The sequence below is a fragment of the Enhydra lutris genome, unplaced genomic scaffold (genome assembly GCF_002288905.1).
Source record: "Enhydra lutris kenyoni isolate GAN:26980312 unplaced genomic scaffold, ASM228890v2 scaffoldscaffold49, whole genome shotgun sequence".
NCBI classification, from domain to species: domain Eukaryota; kingdom Metazoa; phylum Chordata; class Mammalia; order Carnivora; family Mustelidae; genus Enhydra; species Enhydra lutris.
This window is the reverse complement of record NW_019154133.1, coordinates 4,229,411-4,251,530: the sequence shown is the minus strand read 5'-3', so window position 1 is coordinate 4,251,530 and position 22,120 is coordinate 4,229,411. Positions and strand designations below refer to the sequence as shown.

The 22,120-nt window shown below is 43.0% G+C and overlaps 1 protein-coding gene across 5 annotated transcripts in view; it reads right to left on the bottom strand.

Moving 5' to 3' along the window:
• Positions 1 to 22,120, bottom strand: part of LOC111156820 (tumor protein D52) — a 104,064-nt gene that overhangs the window by 17,252 nt on the left and 64,692 nt on the right. For 3 of the 5 annotated variants that reach the window (XM_022517908.1, XM_022517907.1, XM_022517909.1), the window contains exons 1-2: positions 17,701 to 17,839; positions 4,654 to 4,769 (exon numbers count right to left, since the gene is read on the bottom strand). In XM_022517908.1, coding sequence (XP_022373616.1) covers positions 4,654 to 4,769; positions 17,701 to 17,839 — 255 coding nt within the window. Of the gene's footprint in view, positions 1 to 4,653; positions 4,770 to 17,700; positions 17,855 to 22,120 lie in introns of those variants that run through there. The other 2 variants (XM_022517906.1, XM_022517910.1) reach the window with 2 other exon arrangements.

The window sequence follows — 22,120 nt, the reverse complement described above, 5'->3', positions numbered from 1 at the left end:
CCTGAGCCGAAGGCAGCGGCTTAACCCACTGAGCCACCCAGGCGCCCCTCTTTTTTTTTTTTTTGAGAGAGAGAGAGAGAGAGAGCACACAAGTGGGGGTAGGGAGAGGGGGCAGAAGGAGAGAGAGACTCTCAAGCAGGCTCAATACCCAGTGTGAAGCCTGACGACGGATTCCATCTGACGACCCTGAGATCACAACCTGAGCCAAAATCAAGAGTCAGACGCTTAACAAACCGAGCCCCCCAGATACCCCTCTTTTCTCTTCTTTGTATTTCTATCTTGAGTTGTCCTTAGGCTTCTCCTCTCTCTCTCTCTATACTTCCTTACTCTGCTATCTCATGGAAGCTTAGGGCTCAAACCTCCACACAGACAATAATCAAATTATTCTGCCATCCACTCTCTGACCCCTGGTCTGTATTTCCAGCTGGACACTTCCACTTGAATGCCCACAAAATTCGTATGTGTGTACCAAATCAAACCACTCTCCACTCAAATATCCATAGCCAAGTCAAATTGAAATCCAACCTTCCTGTACATTTTGTATGAGTTTATACTGGAAATGACTATCCCAGGGCCTGCCAAAGCCACAGCTGTAAGTAAATCAAGCCAGAGAGCCCCCCAGAAGTCCCGTGTGGACTCCTTGATGCTGACTGACCAGGCTTAATTAGCTGCACAGTTAGAGGAAGGCCCCTGACCCAAGGACAGCCAACCCAATGAGCGGCCACCACCTAGTGATGGGCCTGCTGTAAGAGATGCTCCATAATCACGGGCTCTCTCATTCAGGAATCCAGTTTGAGAAACTGAGCTAATACTGAAGTAGAAGCTGAAAAGACTTGGATAAAGAAACCCTGAAGTACAGGCAGGGCACAGTGAGATGAGGAGATACGGAAGCTTAAATATATGAGGAGGCCAAAACTCTATGCAGAAGCTAGGAAGAACAGAAAAAGACTTAAGGAGCAGAAGAAAAGCCTGAGTCAGAAAAACAGAGGGCAAGAGGCAGACCCACAAGGAGAAGAGACCTCACTCGGAAGAGACCTTCTGTCCCAGGAAGCTGAAAAGGGTGGGATGGTCGTTAATATTCAAGACCCTTCAAAAGATGCTTCTTGTGACTTGTTGCAAAGCCATATTCTCAGCCTCAACCTCACACTTCTATGATTCCAAAGACAGCATGGCCTTTGAAATCAATATACGATGGGGGCAACTGGGTGGCTCAGTCAGTTAAGTGTCCAACTCTTGGTTTCAGCTCAGGTCATGCATGATCTCAGAGTCCTTATATAGAGCCCCACATTGACAAGAGTTTGCTTGTCCCTCTCCCTCTGCTCTTTCCCTCCCCGAATAAATAATTAAAAAAAAAAATGAATAAAAAAAATACAGCATTGTTAAATAAACTGTTTTCACTGATTAAATCTTTACAGAACACAACATAAAAATACTACTCAAGAAAGGAGAGAAGAATAAATCAAAAGTGAAGTGGCGAGCAAAACAAAACATAGTTCTTTTTTTTAAGATTTTATTTTTATTTATTTGAGAGAGTGTGTGTGCACAAGCTGGGGGGAGCGGCAGAGGGAGAGGGAGAAGCAGGCTCCCAGCTAAGCACGGGATGTGCAGCCTGACCCAGGGCCTGATTCGGGGCTCAATCCCAGGACCAGGATCATGACATAAGCCAAAGGCAGAAGCTAAACCAACTGAGCCACCCAAGCTCCCCAGAGGGAGTTCTTAAGAGGGCAATAATTAGAATGTAGGTCCAGAATGAAGATGACCCTCTGTGCTTATCAGACAGGACCTCTCATCCTGTAACAGTTTTGGAAGTCACACTTAAGTGGACTCTGAAAGAAAAAGGCAACAATGAATGCATGAGGTTCAAAATCAAGTAAGTTAAATGAGTTGCCTAAGTCATCAAACTAACAATGTAGGAACCAGAATTTCAACCCAGGTTTTTGGGCTCCACTTCTCAGTTTACTGGCTAATTCTCACTGCACACTGTTAGCTTTCCACTACCTCTTTCCTCTATCCCAACTCCAACTTATCAGATACTCCAAAGAACAGACTTAAAAGATAAATACCCCTTAACACTCCTCTGAAGTTTCCCTTTCCCTAATGACAGCTGGAGAGAAAGACCACTGTCAATCTTACTGAACAAAACATGGCCCAGTGCATTCCCCACTTTTGTTAGACTGTGCTGCCAACATACCTAGCTCAGCACATCACAGCTACCATTCCTTAAGTCAATGTATATATTACATACTATATATACAAAATACACATATTTTAAAAATGAAAAAAAAAATATATTAAAAAATGACCCTTATGGCACAAAGAATATATTTGATAAGTATCTAGTATCCATAACATATGGACAAAACACTTAGGAATAAATGTAAGGAAATGTACACTGAAAACAACAAAACACAGCTAAAAGGAAAATTAAAGACATCTTAAATAAATGGAAAGATATTCCATGTTCAGTGACTAGAAGACTCCATATTGCTTAGAGGCCAATACGCCCCTAGATCAATCTACAGATTCAATAAAAGCCCTATCTAAATCCCAAGGGCACATTTCGTGGGTAGAAAAGTAGATTCCAAAATTCATAAGAAATTGCAAAGGACCCTAAATAACAATTTAGAGAAATAAGAAAAAGGTAAAGAACTCCTACTCCCCAATTTCAAAACTCACCACAAAGCTATAATAATCAAAATGGTGTGGTACTCTCAAAAGGATAAACACAGAGATGAATGTAATAGAACCGAAGTCCAGAAATAGACCCTGACATCGATGGCAACTGATTTTTCACAAGGATGCCAAGAGCATTCATTCAGGATAGTATCTTCAACAAAGCGCACTGGGGAAACTAAATATTCACATGCAAAAGAAAGAAGCTGGACGTCTTCCATAAACCACAAACAAAAATTAACTTGAACAGATCAAAGGCTTAAATATAGGAGCTAAAAATCTTAGAAGAAAACATAAGGGTAAATCTTCATGCTCTGAGCTTTGAAAATGGGATTCTTAGATATAACACCAAGAGCACCACCAACTCAAGAAAAATTAGATTTCATCAAAATTTAAAACTTACGTGCATTAAGACACTATGAAGAAAGTGAAAAAACAATATACAGAATAGGAGAGAATATTTGCTAATCATATATCTGATAAAAGTGTCTAATATCCAGAATAGGTAAAGAGCTCTTATATCTCAACAACAAAAACAATTAAAAGAAAAACTGGGCAAAGGATTTGAACAGACATTTCTCCAAAGCAGATACACAAATGGCTAATAAGCACATGAATGCTCAATATCACTGGTCACTAGGGAAATACAAATCAAAACTGTAATGACATACCACCACTTAACACTCACTAGGATGGCCATAATCAGAAAGACAGAGAATAATAAATATTGGCAAGTATGTAGAGAAATCGCTGATCGGGATGAAAAATGGCATCCTTGCTGTGGGAAATAGTTTGACAGCTCCCCAAAAAAGTTAAACATGGAATTACCATTTGATGCAACAATTCCAGTTCTAGGTATATACCCAAGGGTCTATAGGTAAAATAGGTATTCAAACAAGTACTTTTATACAAATGTTCCTAGCTGAGTATTTGCAATAGAAAAAATGTGGAAACCACCCAAACCTCCATCAACACACAGATAAACAAAACGTGGTAGATACATATAATGGACTATCATTCAAAATAAAGCACCACGGGCACCTGGGGGGCTCAGTCAGTTAAGCATCCAGCTTTTGATTTCGGCTCAAATCATGATCTCAGGGTCATGGGATCAAGTCTGGCGAAGGCTCCACACACAGCCCAGAGTCTGCTTGTCCTTCTCCCTCCCCCTTCTGCCCCTTCTCCTAGATCACGTTTACACATGTGCTGTCTCTCTCTCTCTCTCTCTCTCTAAGTAAATAAATAAATAAAATCTTTTTAAAAAATAGTTAAGTACCAATTCACAATACATGCTATAAGAATGAACCTCAAAAACATTACACCACATACAAAAGGTAACGTGTATGATTGCACTTAAATAAAATATCCAGAAGAAGTAAATCCATAGAAAACAAGGCATAAAGCAGGTTATTGCTGCCAGGGGGTGAGGGAGGGGGGTGAATGAGGATCCCAGTTTAATGAGTACAGGTCTCCCGTGGGTGTGATGGAAACGTTTTGAAACTACACAGAGGTGACAGCAGCAAAAGACTGTGAAAGCACTAACTGTCATGAATTGTGCACTTTCAAATGGTTAATTTTACGAATAACAGAGAAAGAGAAAGGGAGGGAGGGAAAGAAGGTTGGAAGAGCCCACGTACATCCACAGCACAGCAAAGGGGAGAACACAGGCACTGATACAGCTGAAAAGCCAAGAGCGTTAGACCCGGTGCGGCCCCCCAGGTCACGTTCACTAGTGCTCTTCCCATCCGTGTCCTCCTTCCCGTCTACTTCTCAGACCCACTTCACCCAGTAGATATCTGTATTCATAGGAAAACATCACATTCTTTTATTTCCTCTCCCCAAAGCCAGAGCTCTAGGACAGGTTACTGTATGTTGCTTTCTCTCCCCTGGAACAGAGGAGGAGATGTTACCATGTGCCTGAGAAACACAAATGATGTTGTGAGTGCGAAGCACAAAGTCCCAAAAGGAATGTGTCTTGACCTTTGCAAGTTCTCTTCTCAGCTCTTCTTGCTCCTCCTCTGATAGAGTCTCCGTGGCCCCAATCGTGGCAGCAACATCTTCTCCTTCCTCAGGGACTGGGTCTGTTCTCAGCAGACCTGGTTGGAGATTTAAAAAAAAAAAAAAAAAAAAAAAGTCTGTAAGGTACGCAAAGTAAAATTCTCCTTTAGGCTCCTCCACCGCCCCCACGAGAATAAAACAATTAGACTGGACCCACACATCAACTTTCTGTACCTTCAAATGGCCTGGCTCTTCCTGTAAGGACAAAAGTCTGAGCTACCACTAAAAAACTACCCAATTATATATTCTGCCAAGTATGAATTCGGAAAATGCAGCAATGGCGTAGCTTCTGTTCTTTTGCTCAGTCACAATATAGTTACTACAAAGCGGAAGAGTCAGAGGAGGCTGTAAATGGGATCTTGCCAGGGCTTTTAATGCTAACCTAGTAAATCAGCAGGACTAGTAATTCACACTAACAAGGAAAGGGGTTTGTAAATGTCTCTAGCTTCCTCTGCTAACCAAATCCAGCACTTAATCTAGTCAAGAACTGAACAAACTCAACACCTACAGAAATTTTATTTTAAAAAATTAAAAATAAAGTTTATTACAGTTCTTTCCATTGTTAGTGGAGGTAGGAAACACCTTCCTGTAGCTAAAAAAAAAAAAGAGGGGCGCCTTCGGCTCAGGTCATGGTCTCAGAGTCCTGGGATCAAGTTCCACATCGGGCTCTCTGCTCAGCAGTGAGCCTGCTTCCCACTCTCTTTCTGCCTGCCTCTCTGCCTACTTGTGATCTGTCTGTCAAATAAATAAATAAAATCTTTAAAATATATATATATATATCTTTATTTTTATATACTATAGGTACAGCCATTCCCCTGGCATGGAGCCAACCACTAGGAGTCCTACAGGAAGAACTTAAGAACTTCTCTGAGTGGCCAAGGAGGCATTTGATCCTCAACAACTCTCCCCTCTCATCTCCCCAGCCACCCATGCAACAGGTCCATGAGCAGCCCCCCAAATGTTGAGTGCAAAGTATAAGGGGGTACCAAAAAATTTTTTTAATACTTTAAGGAATAAAAGTAATACAAATAAGAGAATTCAAAAAAAAAAAAAACACGAACTGGAGGTGGAAACAGAATATGATTAAGCTTTTTAATGCACAGACCATGTGTGACAGGTACAATCCGTAGACGGAAAAGCTCAACGACTAATTGCTTCTGTAGGCCCCCTCTAAAATATCTTCAGACTGCCCAAGAGAATTCTGTGATAGAAATCTGATCATGTCACTGTCCGGCTTACAATCCTTTCGTGGTTGGTTCCCTGTTGTTTTCCAGACAAAATTCCCCATTGTTTAGCACCCAGGCCTTACTGGACCTACCCCCTGCTCACTGCCATTGGATCCCACATACTCCAACTCCAGCCAAATCAAACTGTGGATAAGGTATGTACCGTCAGAAATCACTGAGAAGGGCCCGTGTGTGCTTGCAAACATATCCCCTGTGCCAGATTATGTGACAAGACTGTATGAGACTGAAGATGGGAGTATATGGTAGCAATCATATAAGACAATGCAGTAAGAACCACAACAGAGTTAATTAGAAACATCTTTATTTTTAAGGTATTGTTCAGACTTCTCCAGTCTCCAACCAGAACAGGACTCAAAAAAAAAAAAAAAAAGTCCCCAAAAAACTCTGGTGCTAAACAATACCTTAAAAAACAAAGGCTCCTTCATGTTTTTTAATAAATACTAGTTTGTAAATCTGCTTAAGGGGGAAAATGTAGTATCTAATTACTAATAACGCTTTATGCACAGCTGCCCAATTCCAGAAACAATCTCGGGGGATTCTGCTACTATCCAAGTATTTAGTTAGGCTCCCAGGGAAAACAAATGTCTCAGAAAAGGGGGTCATGTAGTTGTCCACGCCTGGCTTCAGGACTTCAAGATAACCTTGGGATTTTATATTCCCAATCATTAGTAATTACAGGTTCTGCTTTTTTCCATATCAGCCTGTAGGTGGCAGCAAATTATCAAAATTCAATTTTAAGGTGTGGTTTGTTTTAGGGTAATCATACAGGGTGGGGGGGGGGATGAAAAATTAAGGAACACAAAGGAAGAACAAAAAAGGCAGATATCAAAATCACTGGCAAAACAGCAAAAACATAACAGTAACGACTTAAGAGAATTATGAATAACCACAGTCAGCACCACCAGAGTACATTCTATGTATAATATACAAATCTGAACTAAGTGGTCCAAACACATTACATCACTTACATACACCACTTCTGTGATGCAGAACTCTGCCAGTTCCAAAGGAGGAAACTGAAGCTTATAGAGGATAAGCAACTTGCCCACAGTAACACACCTGAATGCATGGTGGGGTTACAATTTTGAACTGAGACCCCTCGATTTGGAAGTATATACTTAAAATCATTGATTTCCAAAGGACAGATGAAGACAAGAGTAGGGGCTGAAGCTCACACCTGTAAGAGACCTAGAAGCAATCATACTTAAGACTCTGTACAAAGGGGGGCACCTGGGTGGCTCAGTGGGTTAAGCCTCTGCCTTTGGCTCAGGTCATGATCCCAGGGTCCTGGGATAGAGCCCCACATCAGGCTCTCTGCTCAGCAGGGAGCCTGCTTCCCCCTCTCTCTGCCTGCTGCTCTGCCTACTTCTGATCTGTATCAAATAAATAAGATCTTTAAAAAAAAAACAAAAAACCAGACTCTGTACAAAGGAAAAGAACCTGGCAGAGTAGGTCAAAAGCAATCTCTTCTCTTCCAAATGTACAGTCTCTCCAAACTTGGAGCCTTAGAAGTTTTTCTAGATATTATCCAATTTCCCCCTATGTTCAGGAAGAGTGCAATATTTATTGTAGAGGCAGAGTCTGGCTTTAGGAGAAAAAAAAAAAATACTAGCTTCTCATTCACAACACAAGTTGGGAAACAGGAACATTTTAACATATAATTACTTAAAACCGTAAGTACTACAAAAAAAAATTCTTATTCAATCATTAATTTTAATAGTTCTCCTCAGAATCTGATGGAAAACTGTTTTTCAAAAATGGCAAAGAGGGACAACATATGATCAATATTTACTGAGATCTAATCCACCAACCAGGGAGATTCACATTATCTCATTTTGAAAAAAACATCTTACAACCAACACCTGATGAAAGCACTACGATTTATCCCCACCAGGAAAGTGTGACCCTGAGGTTAGTAATCTGCCCAGAATCACAGGTGAGATTAAAAATGCAGGTTTTCCGGGGCGCCTAGGTGGCTCAGTGGGTTGGGCCGCTGCCTTCGGCTCAGGTCTTGGTCTCAGGGTCCTGGGATCGAGCCCCGCATCGGGCTCTCTGCTCGGTGGGGAGCCTGCTTCCTCCTCTCTCTCTGCCTGCCTCTCTGACTGCTTGTGATCTCTCTCTGTCAAATAAATAAATAAAAATCTTTTAAAAAAAGAAAAAATGCAGGTTTTCTGACTCCAAACTCTTGCTCCTTCACTTTTTTTAGAGAAATTCCAGGGGGCAGGGAGGACAAAGGACAAACTGGAAGCAGAGGGCTGGGGCCTCGTCTCCAGGGGCTTCCAACATCCCCCGAGGGTGTAAGAACACGTGTGGACCCCAGCTGGAGGTCACAGATACCATTACAGAGCCTAAGTGACCCGAGATTGGGGATAATTTGTTCCTTCTGGTTGTTACTATTTTAGTCACCTCCTTAATTTCTGTAGATGTGCAGAGTCTGCCTGTCTCCCCCTGAAGAGTTCTGTAGTGGAGAGCAAGCCTAGAGCCCACCAACTGCCAGGAATGGCGAGGAGCCCAGGTGAGAGGCCCACTGCCAGTGGAGTGACAGGGAAGATGAACACAGATCTCGGATTCATGCCCCATCAATCCTAAGACAGTTTTTTCCTTTACATTTACAACTGGGAACTCAAGAACAGCCAATCAATTAAGCAGTCCTTGTGGCATAGCTGTCACCGGGAAACTTGCTTCAAAATTTGCAAAATGGGTGTCAGCAACTGAGAACATCACAGACCTCTCATCACAGGCCTCTCGTTCAAGAAAGTCTGCCTCACAACATTTTGTGTGAGGAAAATAAAGCAAGACACGGATTATTCCCAGCAGAAAAGCAATTCCAGTAAGCTAGGCAATGCATGAGAAGGTGTTTCAGGAAAACTGTAACTTGGTTTACTCTTAAAAAAATACATGGACGGGAGGGTTATGGTCAACACCTATGTCTGAATAAATCGAAAAGAGTGTTAATAAGCATACAAAATTTTAAGCAGAATTAAATCAGTGTCTCTTAGGCTTTTAACTCGTAGCAATTTTTCCCCTTAATGAACAAATACTCTAATGGTACATCCTAAAATCCACAGTGCCTTGGAAGAGATGAAATATAATATCCCATGCTTCTGAGACCTTGTTGGTAATTGGAGGAAAACGAAGTGCTTCGGTCTTTGGCAGCAGCGGAAATGTGTGTGGTGAGCAAGCGTGGTGGGGAAGAACAAGGAAGAATGGAGAAAGAGTTCGGTCTTGACCACGTCCCTAGGTCCAGACTATAAAGTCCTGATGTCCCATCATCATCTTCTCATCTTGCTAATACTCATGGTGCCAAGAACAAAGCATTTCATAATGCTTTCTTTGAACTGATGTACCAATTAAAGATTTACTCAAACCGAGTTTCTCTTCCCTATCCATGCATACCCACCTACTTGACATATCCTCCCAAAAATTTCAACTGGAGAAAGAAGCAAAAAAGCCTTTTATTTTTAAATACAAATTTTGAACCGACAATGACAATGAAGGCACGATTAGGATTTGGTGAGCAACCTTCTGCCCCGGGCTATGTCTGCAGCCCGTCCCACCCCACCCTGGAGCACCCACCCAAACACTGCCCTTCCATTCACCTTTGACCCTTGACCCAATTAAGACCAACTAACTTTTCTCCTCAAGAATTCTGTAACTATCATTCAAAAACTTTTTAGCCATTTTCATAAAGTTTCAGATCTGAAAAAATTTTGCATCATTTTATTTAAACACTTTATTCAAGATGAGGAAATTGGGGTTGGAGATTTTTTTTCAAGAGTAGCTAAAGCCAGGAACTTTGAAATTAGATGGCTCCGTAGGTTGACTTGTGTCCCCCAAAAAGACACATTTCATTTCCTAACCCCCAGGACCTGCGAATGTGTTTTTTATTTGGAAACAGGCTTTTGCAAATATAGTCAAGATGAAATCACAGTAAATTAGGGTGGGCCCTAACCCAATGCGTCCTTATAAAGAAGAAGGAAATGTAGACACAGAAACCCAGAGAGAACAACATGGACACACAGGCACGCAGAAGCCCAAGGACCACTCCCCATGATCATTGAGACAGACTGGAGGGATACAGCAGAAGGCACAGAAGGCTGGGATTGCCAGCAACCGCCAGAAGCTAGATGAGGCAAGGAAGGATTTCCCTACAGAAGGAGCACGGCCCCAGGAACATCTTCATTTTGGACTTCGAGCCTCCAGAACAGAGACAGAACACATGTCTGTTGTTTGAAGTGACTCAATTTGGAGTACTTTGTTATGTATGGCAGCCCTAAGAAACTGAGCCCCGCCCCGGACCCCCAAAACCCATTACATATTTAAAAAACAACACACACACATTACCACCTGACTCTCCAGGTTTCTGTGGAGCAGTGTAAAGGACTGTGAACATGAAGAGTGGGCAGGTATTAGGTTTTCAGTAAGGATGTGTGATTGCCCCACTTTTCCATATGCTATAAGCCTTCCCAGTTACCTCCTGTCTCCTCTTCCATGAAGCATGGCTCATAGGCCCCCTTCATCTGCCATCTCTCTTCACTCCCCTGTCACCTGGCATCATCGGCCTCTCCCCTGCATCTTCAACATGACAGCTGTCAATCATGATGTCATATGATGTCTAAAAGGCATCAGCACCAAACCTGGTCTGGCATCTCCTCTCCTATAACACCACCCCGGATTTTTCTTACTGCTGAGATACGGTCTCATCTCATTCCCCCAGGCATCTACTTCAAGCCTCCCCTCCAAACTCACCACTCCTGCCTTGATTCGGGCTCTGGCAATTTCTTGCTCAAATTCTTGCCCTTAAGCTCCCTCATGGTCTGTCCCTCCAATTCATTCACCACCCCGCCACCAGAGTAAACTTCTAAGACAGGACTCTGACCATAGCACTCCTTGCCTTAAATCCTTCTAGAGCTTCCCACTTCCCAGTAAGGCTCTTGCTCTTGACAGTCTGGAGCCCTCCCTACCTACTCGATCCCCCCCAACTGCCCTTACCCACCCAACACTCACCACATCTTCCAAGCTGCAGTTCCTACAAAGACATGCCTTTTTTTTTTTTTTAAGTAATGCATTAATTCAAAAAGTAAAATAAAGTGCCTCCCATACATTTTTTGCCCATTTAATTTTTTGTGTGGTTAAATATACAACATAAAAGTTGCCATCCTAACCCATTTTTAAGCATACAATTCAGTGGCGTGAACAACATTCACAATGTTGTACAACAACCTCCACTGGCCATGCTCTCTCTCTCTCTCTCTTTTTTTTATTTTCTCTGCACATGTTATTTTCTTCTGGAAACCCTCTCCTTATTTCCAAGTCCCGTTCATTTCAATAAATCAGTTTTAAGTGCCTCCTGCTCTTGGAGGCTTTTCCTGGATCCCATCCATGCCCAGGCCCTGCTCCGAGTATAACACTCTGTAATGTCGACTGTACTTAGAACACAGCCTGATGGCCTGGGCAACCTGTGACCTTAGCACTGTGTTCCGATCCTGCATCTTCAGGCCAGCTCGGTAATGGGTACACAGACACTCATTAGCCCTCTCTGAATAAATCAATTACAGGAAAGTACACAGTTGAGCTGGAGTAAGAACGCTGTCTCCCTTCACTGCCTACCTTATATCTTGAACTTTTTGTTTTATATCTCATTCTCACTTCACTGCTTTCACCTACACAGGTTTGTTTGTTGTTGTTGTTTTTTTTTTTTAAGATTTTATTTATTTATTTGTCAGAGAGAGAGAGGGAGAGAGAGCAAGCACAGGCAGACAGAATGGCAGGCAGAGGCAGAGGGAGAAGCAGGCTGCCTGATGAGCAAGGAGCCCGATGTGGGACTCGATCCCAGGACGCCGGGATCATGACCTGAGCCGAAGGCAGCTGCTTAACCAACTGAGCCACCCAGGTGTCCCTACACAGGTTTTTCTATTGAAAACAGACATAAAATTTTTAAAAAAAATTTTTTTAAATAAGGGGTGCCTGGGATCGAGCCCCATATCAGGCTCCCTCTCCAGCTCCCCCGTGCTTGTGTTCCCTCGCTATCTCTGTTATAAAGAAAATCTTAAAAATTTTTTAATAAAATTTAAAAAAAAACACATGAAATGACATTTTTCTAAAGAAATACAACTTCTGTCTCAGACATAATCTATACAAAGATTGTTACATTTGGAGGTCATATACCTTAATGTTACAAAGTGTGTTCAGAGCCAAAAGCACCAGGCCTTTATGGGGGGGGGGGGTGCCGCACAAGTGATACTCCAGAGGGAAAAATATGATGTCAGCTGCTCCCAAGATATGCATTTAGGAGGGAAGACGTTGCAGAGGAGGAGTCTAAGGTATTTGCTATTTAGTTAACACTGGGCCTACCCAAGAGAGAATCTGGTAGAGTATAATTGAGCCCTAGCAGTTTCTCTAGGAAATAAAACCGTATACACCTCTCTTACACAGTCTTTCAAGAGGCAACAAGGGCTTTAGGACCAGGGTCGGAATAAAAAACTTCAGTTTCTAAGGATTGCTTTCCTTAGGCACAAGAGGAAATGCGTGCCTTTTTAAAACCTGGAGACACAAAGAGATACAACATAGAGTTCAAAATGTCTTCAGTGGTTCTATCCAACAAGATCACAAGATGAAGTTATTTCTCCTCTCGTACGTCTGTGCTTGGGGTCCCTACTCTCTGGAGCTTGTGTTTCCGAATGCAACGAAGTTCCAGCAGGGGCAGGGGAATATTTGGAGATCCCCACAACAAAGTAAGATCCTAAACAAGCAAGACCCCTTTTAAGAAACTCCAAAACCAAAGGGCTTCTCAACCACAGCACGAGGAGCATGCTGGGCAGGGTAATTCTTTGCGGAGGGGGCTCTCCTGTGCCTCACCCCATGTGGCATGGGGGCATGTCCCCTCCCTCCCCAAAGCCAACTGCAGTTGTGACAACCGGAATCACCTCAGAATCCACCTCAGAATCGGCTCCAGTGGTGGCGGCCGGAATGCCTACAGGGGGCGAAACTGCCTTAGGTTGGAAACTGAGGACTCAATGCCAGGGAAGTATGGGACACCGGCTATTTGACACGGATTATCTTCAAAAGAAGAAGATGCAATAGCACAGGCCATGAACACTTTATATTTCTTAAGGATATAATTTTCCCACACTCACCCGTGGCAGTAACAGTATAACAGTAGGAGAGAAAAAGGAGACGAGTAATTGCAATCCATTGAGGCAGCAGAACAAAAAGCTGAGGAAACTTGACCCACTCCATTTGGGGAAAGAACCAGAACCTGGGAGATTAATTGGGCAGTGTCAGGGCCACTAGAGAGGAATGGAAGTGGACTGAGGGGGGGGGAGGTGGGCCAAAAGAGAAAAGGGAACTGCAACCCAGATGGGCCCAGAGAGCTTAGGAAACTCACCTCTCAAGATCAGGGCCCTGAACAGAAGTCAACTTCCCACCCAAAAAGGTCACTCTCTCCAAACTTCACCAAAAGAAGGGAAGAGGGAAGAAAGATCAGAAAGGTAGAACACATCAGTATTTCCAAATGCTTTACTCACCTCCTCTAGAAACTCCTGAACTGACCCTTAAATCTTTTTCATCATAAAAAGGAGGGTGGCGCCCTTCAGTTGATAACTTCAGAACCACCTATCCTCCCAACCCCAATCAAGTGTAAAATGAATAACTAGGACACTCCACAGAGAGAACAAAGGTCAGCCATGGAGAAATTTGGGGATCCCCAGGGAGGAAATCACTTCCATTCTTAAATTTCCTCTGCAGGAATAAGGAAGTTCTTCATAATTTCAATTCTGCTCTGATTTTTATTTTGTAAACCATACATTTGCTGTTTAACATCTTCACAATTAATTATGCCTAACTTTCAAGAATCATGACTTCCCTAAAAAGAAGTGAGAATAACAGAGTAGAAACCAAAAAGCATAATAAAACAGGGCGAAAAGAAGGACTCTGAGCTAAGAGAACTCCAGTCTGATTTTTTTCCCTGTGTTTTTAAAATTTCAAATATGACAGCATAAAACTAAAAATGTCAGATTGTTAAATGGCTCCTGTTCCTATTTCCTGAAGTCACTAGAAATAACCAAAGGTGTTTTACACAACAGGGACGTTTTTCTCTGTGTTAAAAAAAATGTTAAGAGGAAGAGTGGTTCTACATAAACGGGGCTTGGGAAATTCTCTCCGTAGGCGTTCACTGAAAGGAAAAGAAAACGCAGCAAAGGACACTAGCAGAAAACAGCTGTGCTAACCGGCAAGTCCAAGACAGAATGGATGAACCCGGTACCGTACGCGGTAAAGCCCCTGACGGAGGAAAGATTTCACCTGGAATGATAAACCTGTTCCGTAATATCCATCCCCAAAGAGGCCAGGAGAGTGTGATCAAAAACACAAAACAAAACAAAAACGCTGGCTTGGCTTGAAGACGGAGGGATAAGTGTGAGACCCAATGTGGGCTAACTGAGTTCTGTGACGTGGGGGCTTCACAGCATCTCTCTTGGCCTCCATGTTCACACTTGGAAAATGAACTAGATAGAGTGTGAATTAGTCCTTGTCAGTTTCATTTCCTTCATTCATTCATTCACACGTTCATTCACCAAGCATTTGTTGAGCCATGGATGTCAGGTACTATTTCAGGCCGTGGGGAAGAACAGTGGTTTAAGAAAGACTGACATCCCTAATGGAACTTATATTCCAGATTCTGAAAATTATAAATCAGTTTTTCAAACCATGGGCTGTGAAATCCATTGAGCAGTACCAAATGGGCATTTTTTTAAAAGATTTTATTTACTTATTTGACACAGAGAGATCACAAGTAGGCAGAGAAGCAGGCAGAGAGAAGGAGGGGGAAGCAGGCTCCCCGCTGAGCAAAGAGCCCAATGCGGGCAGATCTCAGGACCCTGAGACCATGACCTGAGCCGAAGGCAGAGGCTTTAACCCACTGAGCCACCCAGGCGCCCCCCCAAATGAGCATTTTAAAAACAACATATGGAATAGTAAATCAGGGTGTATCATGAATAGTCAAGATGAGTTCAGTTTCTATCTCAAGATGAGAATTCTGCTTTGGTTATTGAAATTGGTATGGATGAGGGTTGTGGGTCATGACCTGTAGGGTGTTCTGGATGTGGGCTGGTTTTATCAAAGAGTTTAAAAATCCCTAATAAAAGACCTCTCTTCGTTCCAGCCACTGGCCCTCGTCCCCTCCTTCACTCAGACTGCTTCTTAGGAACATTCTGCCTATAGATTAAATCTCATTACTTTCTCATTTGCCCCACGATGGCCTGGATAAATATCAAAGAATATGTTTTTCAGATCAGTGTTCCCAACCCTTCTGAGTAGGATTCCTTTTAACATCGGTCCCTTTTGTGCACTACTTGTCTGCTGATTAAGAAGATGAACAGTGGGGGGCACCTGGATGGCTCAGTCCATTAGCAGTCGACTCTTGACGGCTCAGATCGTGATCTCAGGATCCTGAGATTGAGCCCGTGAAGAGCTCTGCACTTAGCTCAGAGTCTGCAAGAATTCTCCCTCCCTCTCCCTCTGCTACCCTCCCCCAACCCCAGCTTGCTCGCTCTCTCTAAAATAAATAAATCTTTTTTTAAAAAAGAGGAAAAAAGAAAACATACGGTGACCAAAAGCCACAGGAACTTTTAAATGTATTTATAATGTATCTGTCCTAAGAGCTCCTACTTAGAAATACAAAGAGTACAAATGCACCCAAGACATAGTATTCCTTCCATCTACACCTCAAACAGATTTGCAGGCTTCTTGTGCCCTGAGGGGTCCAGGGCACAGAGCTGGCTGATGACTGTTCTAGATCCTCTTTTATTTGGTATTTTAGGACCATGGTGTTCTTACTAAATGACTGCTTCGGGTGGTTTCTGTTTGTTTTAATGCTCTCTCCCCCTCCTTTTTTCTAATTAAAGCAAATTCTAAACTTGAGCACTAATGGGTACATTTTTGTTGTTCACTTGGCTATATATAGATCTATATATATAGATCTATATATACACACATATATATATAATTTTGTTTTTAATATCATGAGCCCACACTCCTACACTGCTATTAGAGATTGGAAAGAAAATTGTTTGAAATCTGCCTGGAGACATTGTCAACTTTCCCAACGGCTTTATTTTTAACAGAAAACATCCAAAGGCAGCAATTACTGCAACTAGGAAAAGTGAAAGGAGGTGAAAAGAGATAAAAGGCGAGTAGAAGAGAGCGAGAACAAGCTAAGGTAAATCCTTCCACGAATCTCAAACCCTTGCACACAATCACCAAGATCTACCTGAAGTCACAGAACTGCAATCTCTGCTTCCATGGCCCCTTGTCACCTGGGCTTTACTCTGCTGCCCACCTCGAACTACCTATCGTGTGTTGCTTTTTTTTCCTTTTTTTAAACGTTGAGTGATATGATTTGTCGGAGACAGAGTGAGAGCACACACACACAAGCAGGGAGAGGGAGAACCAGGCTTCCTGCAGAGCAAGGAGCCCAGTCTGGGGCTCCGGGATCCTGACCCGAGCCGAAGGCAGATGCTGAACCAACTGAGCCACCCAGGCATCCTCCGTGTGTTGCTCTTGAGGCATTTTCTATATGTAGGGTTTATTAGTTAGGATGCAGGATGCCATCCTTTTAGGAGTCACGCATAGGGGAGATCCCCTGTATTACGGAGGTCCAAGGTGGGCCCTCAGGACAAGGAGAGGGCAGCAGGGGAGAGGGCTTCCCATCCAACTGCTAACAGCTGCCTCCCAGTCCCCACTTCTAGAAACCAGCTCTAACCTGGTATCTTCAACATTTTTCCCTGCCTGGAAATCCAAACCATCCCCAAAGGTCACTACAGCTACAAACAACGGTTAGAGGAACGTGGCTTCAGCACTCTCTACTATCGGCATGTACACAACTGAAAATACTTAGAGGCAGGTTTCCTGCTGTATCCTTTTATCCTTCTCAAAGATCTACTCTGTAAACTTAAAAAGAACACACTGTGACCTATTGTTCATTAATAAGGAAAAAAATAACTTCTAGGAAAATCTGCTTACTTCTGGCAAGTTTCAGAGTAGATCATCTAGTGTCTCCAGGCTTTCCCTGTAGAATGAGTGAACTGGCCTGGAGGACATGGTCAGGCTCCTGCTGCCCTGTGTGAGTATAAACGAAGACTTTCTCCGCCAGCACCCGGCCTTCAGAACGAGGTCATACTGACACCTGTGAAGAATGACTGCTTCCCGAGGTACAGCAACACTGAGGTCTTCTTTTCAAAAAAATTCTCTTGCCTAGGTATTTCTGTCTGCTGCTCTCAGGACTCCAGAACAAAATCCAGGATGTCCACTAGCAGGGCCTTAAACACCATCAGGGCCTCAGATACCTAAGCCTCATTTAACAAGACAAAATTTGGGGGAGGAGGGTCCTTAATAAACCATACATCAATGGCCACAAGCAAAGACCTTCCAATTCTCCCTTTTTTGTGATTTATCAGCTCACTGAACTCAAAGTGATCAGAAGAACTCTAGTGTTCCTATCAAGAGTACCACCTTTAAAATCAAAGTTTTATGTATAAATAAACACATTCTAAATACTTAATGAGCCATCTCTCTCTGCTTGGATTCTGCAACGGCTTTGTTTCACTAGTTTCAACACAGCAATACCATGGTAGCTCTTGACACTAATAATTTTAAATACAGCAAACCCCAGGTCGTGTCCAAGTTTTGTTACAGCAAAATTTAACCTTAGAAAATTAATAGTTACCAAATTTCTGAAGAGTAGGTGATCCGGATGGAGACGAATTTCCACTAGGAGATAAGTAAAGGTAGTTTTTGTTCACTCCTGTGTCAAAATCAAACGGGGACTGGTAATCTTCATAAAAATCCATCTCTCTACAGTCCATTCCAGAAAAACGCAGAATGCATCGTTTTATAAGCGCCTGGTACCCTTCAGTTGAATGTCGCTCTGGTCATAGTCCCATGCGACCTTGCTGAAGAAATGAACCCCAGGGTTTCAAGACCCTGGCTTCCTGGCCCGGGTGTGCTATTTCCTTCTCAGAGCCTTCGCACCCTTAGGACAAGCAGGTCTGTTTAATAAATGACTTATCTGGAGCAACCTCAGGGCTCTATTCACCACCTGCTGTTAATTTCAGTCAACAACGGACCTACCAGCACAGGGGAGCGGTGCTTTCACAGGTAAACAAAGGAAGGCCAGCTTCGCCAGTATCTCCAGATGTACAAACAGTCCAAGCAAACGTCAGACACTGGCACAATTATAAGAAACCACAATTTTTTTTTTAAAAGGTCAGCTGACCACAACTACACCAGGGCGGACTTAATCTTCTAGGACAAGGAAGGATTACCAGTCAGTAATCTCCTACAAAAGCCATCGGGGTGATACTTTTTTCCATCCTGGATTACAACAGAGTCCTAAAAGCCAAGCTCCCAGGTTTAGCGATCAGCTCCCTAAGTACAACTTCCTCTAGAAATAAAGCTGTGTTTCCATTATTACTTTATCTAAAGTAACGTCTGGCTTAGTGTAACAAAAATTTCAGTCTGTCCTCCCACATTCCCTCCTTTTCTATTTCTTCCCCTTTCCTTCCCTGGAAAGATGGGGTTTTAGTGACATAGACGTCTGAGAGACCAATCAACTCCGAAGGGAAAGCTCCCAGGATCCTGGCCCCCTCCCGGTTTACGGCCACACCCCTGCAGGTCTGCAATTAACCTCCTTGCAAACAGGCAGGAGCTGCCCACGCCCTGCAGAGTGCCTGGGTCTCAGGGACCTTGGAAGCAAGATTTCTAAGTCACCAAATTCATCTTTTCGACACAAGTCTATTAGCAGATCCTTTCTGTGTTAACCATTGCCTTTGCTCAAGGGATAGCTCTGGAAGGTTCTGCTGCTGTTGAATGAATGGCTCATCTACTATTAAGGAGGTAAAAATAAAGGCAACTCTTCTCTAGGTGGGCAATGGTCTATCATGGCATGAACAAAAAAAGGCCGTATTCTACCTCTGCAAATTGACCTGATAAAAATACACTCTCCCTGGACTGGGAGCAAATACAAAACCTAAAATATTTCAGTCATTAAAAAAACAAATCTGTGTCTACTGTATACAACATCTTTGCACCAAGATAGTCTATATTCATCTCAACTTAAGATTCATTTTCTATTTTGTTTCTCATGTTGTACTCTATTTTTGGCAAGACTTTATCTCATTTAAGTTTTTAGAAGTTTATTTTCAACAACAAAAAAATATCTGCCCTTTTCTTCTAAAATTTACCAGATTTTGCAACAATAAATGCTGTTAAGTGAGAAACAGAATATAATGGCTTCTTCATTATTATTATTATTTTAAAAAATGAATAGTCTGGCTTCTTAAAATCCAAAGTATCTCTAATTGCGATGGGATGGGCATGGGACAGGTATCACGTCTCTGGCTTAGAGTGTGGTTGACAGGCCTCTGGCCCTATCAATACCCTCTACATTTGGTCACTAAGTAACAGGTAGAAAAAACAGTTCTCCTTCTCAATACTTATTCTTCTTCCTAGAGCCACAGGCAGTAGGAAGTCTTAGGGACTGAATGTCAGTAGAAAGTCTTAGGGACTGAATGTTTGTGTCCCCTAAAATTCATATACTGAACCCCTCACCCACAGTGATGGTAGCAGGAGGTGGGTGAGACCTTTGGGCAGTGATGAGGTTCAGATGAGGCCAGGAGAAGATCCCCTAGGATGGGATTAGCATCCTTGAACGAAGAGAGCTAGCTCGCTCTCTCGGCCATGTGAGGACATAAGATGACAGCATGTGCCAACCAGAAAAAGGGCTCTCACCAAGAATCTAATCAACTGGCACCCTGATCTTGAACTTACCAGTCTCCAGAACTGTGAAAAATAAATGTCTGTTGGTATAAGCCACGCAGTCTATAGGAATTTATTGTAGCAGCACAAACTAAAACAGAAATTTAATACAGACATACATACAACATAAGCCACAGCCACCTCCACACTTTTCACTAGCCCTCAAATGTCCCATGTCGTTGACCTTCAGCGATGACATCCATGTTACACCCTCTGCCTGCGATGCTACCTTTTTTCTGCCTTCTGAAATCATTCAACCTTTGAGACTCAGGCAGAAATGCCACCTCTTCTCAGAAGCCCTCCCAGTTTCTGTCCCACGTCCCAGCACTCGCTCCAGGAGCAGCACATGGAAGGGGACATGTCCCCTTGCCAGTCCCCCTGTGCCTCCACATCCTCCCTCTCTGGGTAGGCACTGCATTTTCTATTGTGATGCCCACCCTGAAGTTTGGGCTCTCACCAATGTGGCATGAAGAAAGCCAATAATGGCTCATGAGGACGCTGCACACCGTATTTGTCAATATGAGGATGGAGAATTTAAGTGCCATCTAAAATTTTTACCCTACCTGCTTAGGAACAATCTTGCTAACATCCTGTCTCTCTGAATCAGCTGCACTTTTCCAGTCAGATCCCAGTCAAGGCATCCTAGCATGTAAGGAAAGTGAGAACAGAAGACAAGAGGTGGGAAAAGCATGGGACATGCTAAAGGAATGGCAAAAATTCAGTTGACTCAAGATTCGTGTACGGAGTAGAAGGAAGCTGTGAGATAAAAAAGATGGAAATGTAGCTTGAAGACAAACCGTTAAAGACCTGGAGTGACAACTTTTATACTTCACAGAACACGCAGCAAAAATTTGCTGAGGGTGTTTGAGCGAGGTTCAGACAAAACAAAATGTTTTACAAAGATGACTCTGGAAATGGACAGCAGGCTGCCCACAGGTAGAGGCTGAAAGGGCGGGGACTCAGAAAGCGTCTGCTGGCACAGCCCAAACAAGGAGGGAAGCCTTTGCATCTGTGACTAGTCCTCACCAAGTGTTTGGACTACCGGCCCAAGGTAGGAAAAACCAGGTAAGATTTGGTTCTGCCCTGCTGGACATTTCCACTGGGTATTCAAGAAGAACTTCAAAATCAACAAGCCTAAAACTGAATTCACCAGTTTTCCTGACCATACTCCCATCTCTAAATGCGCCATCCCAAGGAGCCCCAAGGCCTGACCTCACAGGAATCCCTGCCCAGTATTCCTGCTCTATAAAGAGGCACCACCAGGAGCTGTTGATCCAACTTGATTTTTTCCTGCTTTCCTTTTTCTTTGTCTTCTCTCACCGACCACACCCTACTTCAGACCTACCTGGAGTGTTCTGGTGCAGACCAGCCAGCATGATGCATGCATGTGGGGAAGACGGCTGCAGGGCTCTCTATTTAACACTCTCTTTCTCTTGAGGAATTTCATGTCACCTGCTCCATGAGGGACTGTCTACCAAAGTTCCGACTTACTCCCTGTCTTAGGCTTGGGCTTGGGCTTCAGATCTGGCACAGGCATGTAGCCTGCCCCCCTTGTTTACAGGGATGACCCAGACAGTGCCTACAACAGGTCTTCCCTGAGAATGACTGGATGAGTCATGGACAAAAGCAGTAATTCCTGTAACCTGAGCTATCCGATGCCTGCTGGGAGGGGCCAAGGGTCTCTTTTCTCCTCCAGCCTAAAGATGAGAGAACCACTGCCAAGTCTGGGCAGAGAGGAAAGGAGAAATGAAACAAGTAAGGGATGGGAGAAGCAGCATCTGAGCCCCCTGACCCAAACTACCCTGGGCTTCCCATGAAACCAATACATTTCTATTCTGCTTACTTATGGTTAGAATTAGAAAGAGTCCTACGATACCTACTTTCCAACCATTTCCCACTATGGCCCCACCATGTTTCAGCCAAACTTGATTTTCCTGTTTCTGGAAAACATCCTACGCTTGGTTTAGGCAAATTTCTCAAACTAGAATGTCTCTTCTCTGTATTTTTACACCTGTCAAATTTCTACCCACTAATCAAGCTCAACTTAATAAGTAACACGTGAGTGATAGAAGTATGAGGAATGTTCATTTTAGTGCTATCTAAAATAGGAAAAAAATAAATACAAATGCCTACTAATACTGAATTATTTAAATGCTGGATTTATTTCATGTAAGTGGAAATTATCCAAACATTAACATGATGATGTAGAAATGTATGGATTTTATAAGAAATGATATTTTGATACATTCAGTAAATAAATCAGGTTCCAAAACGGTCTGTACTGTATGAGCCATAACTGTGTAATAATGGGAGAGAAACAAACCAACCAA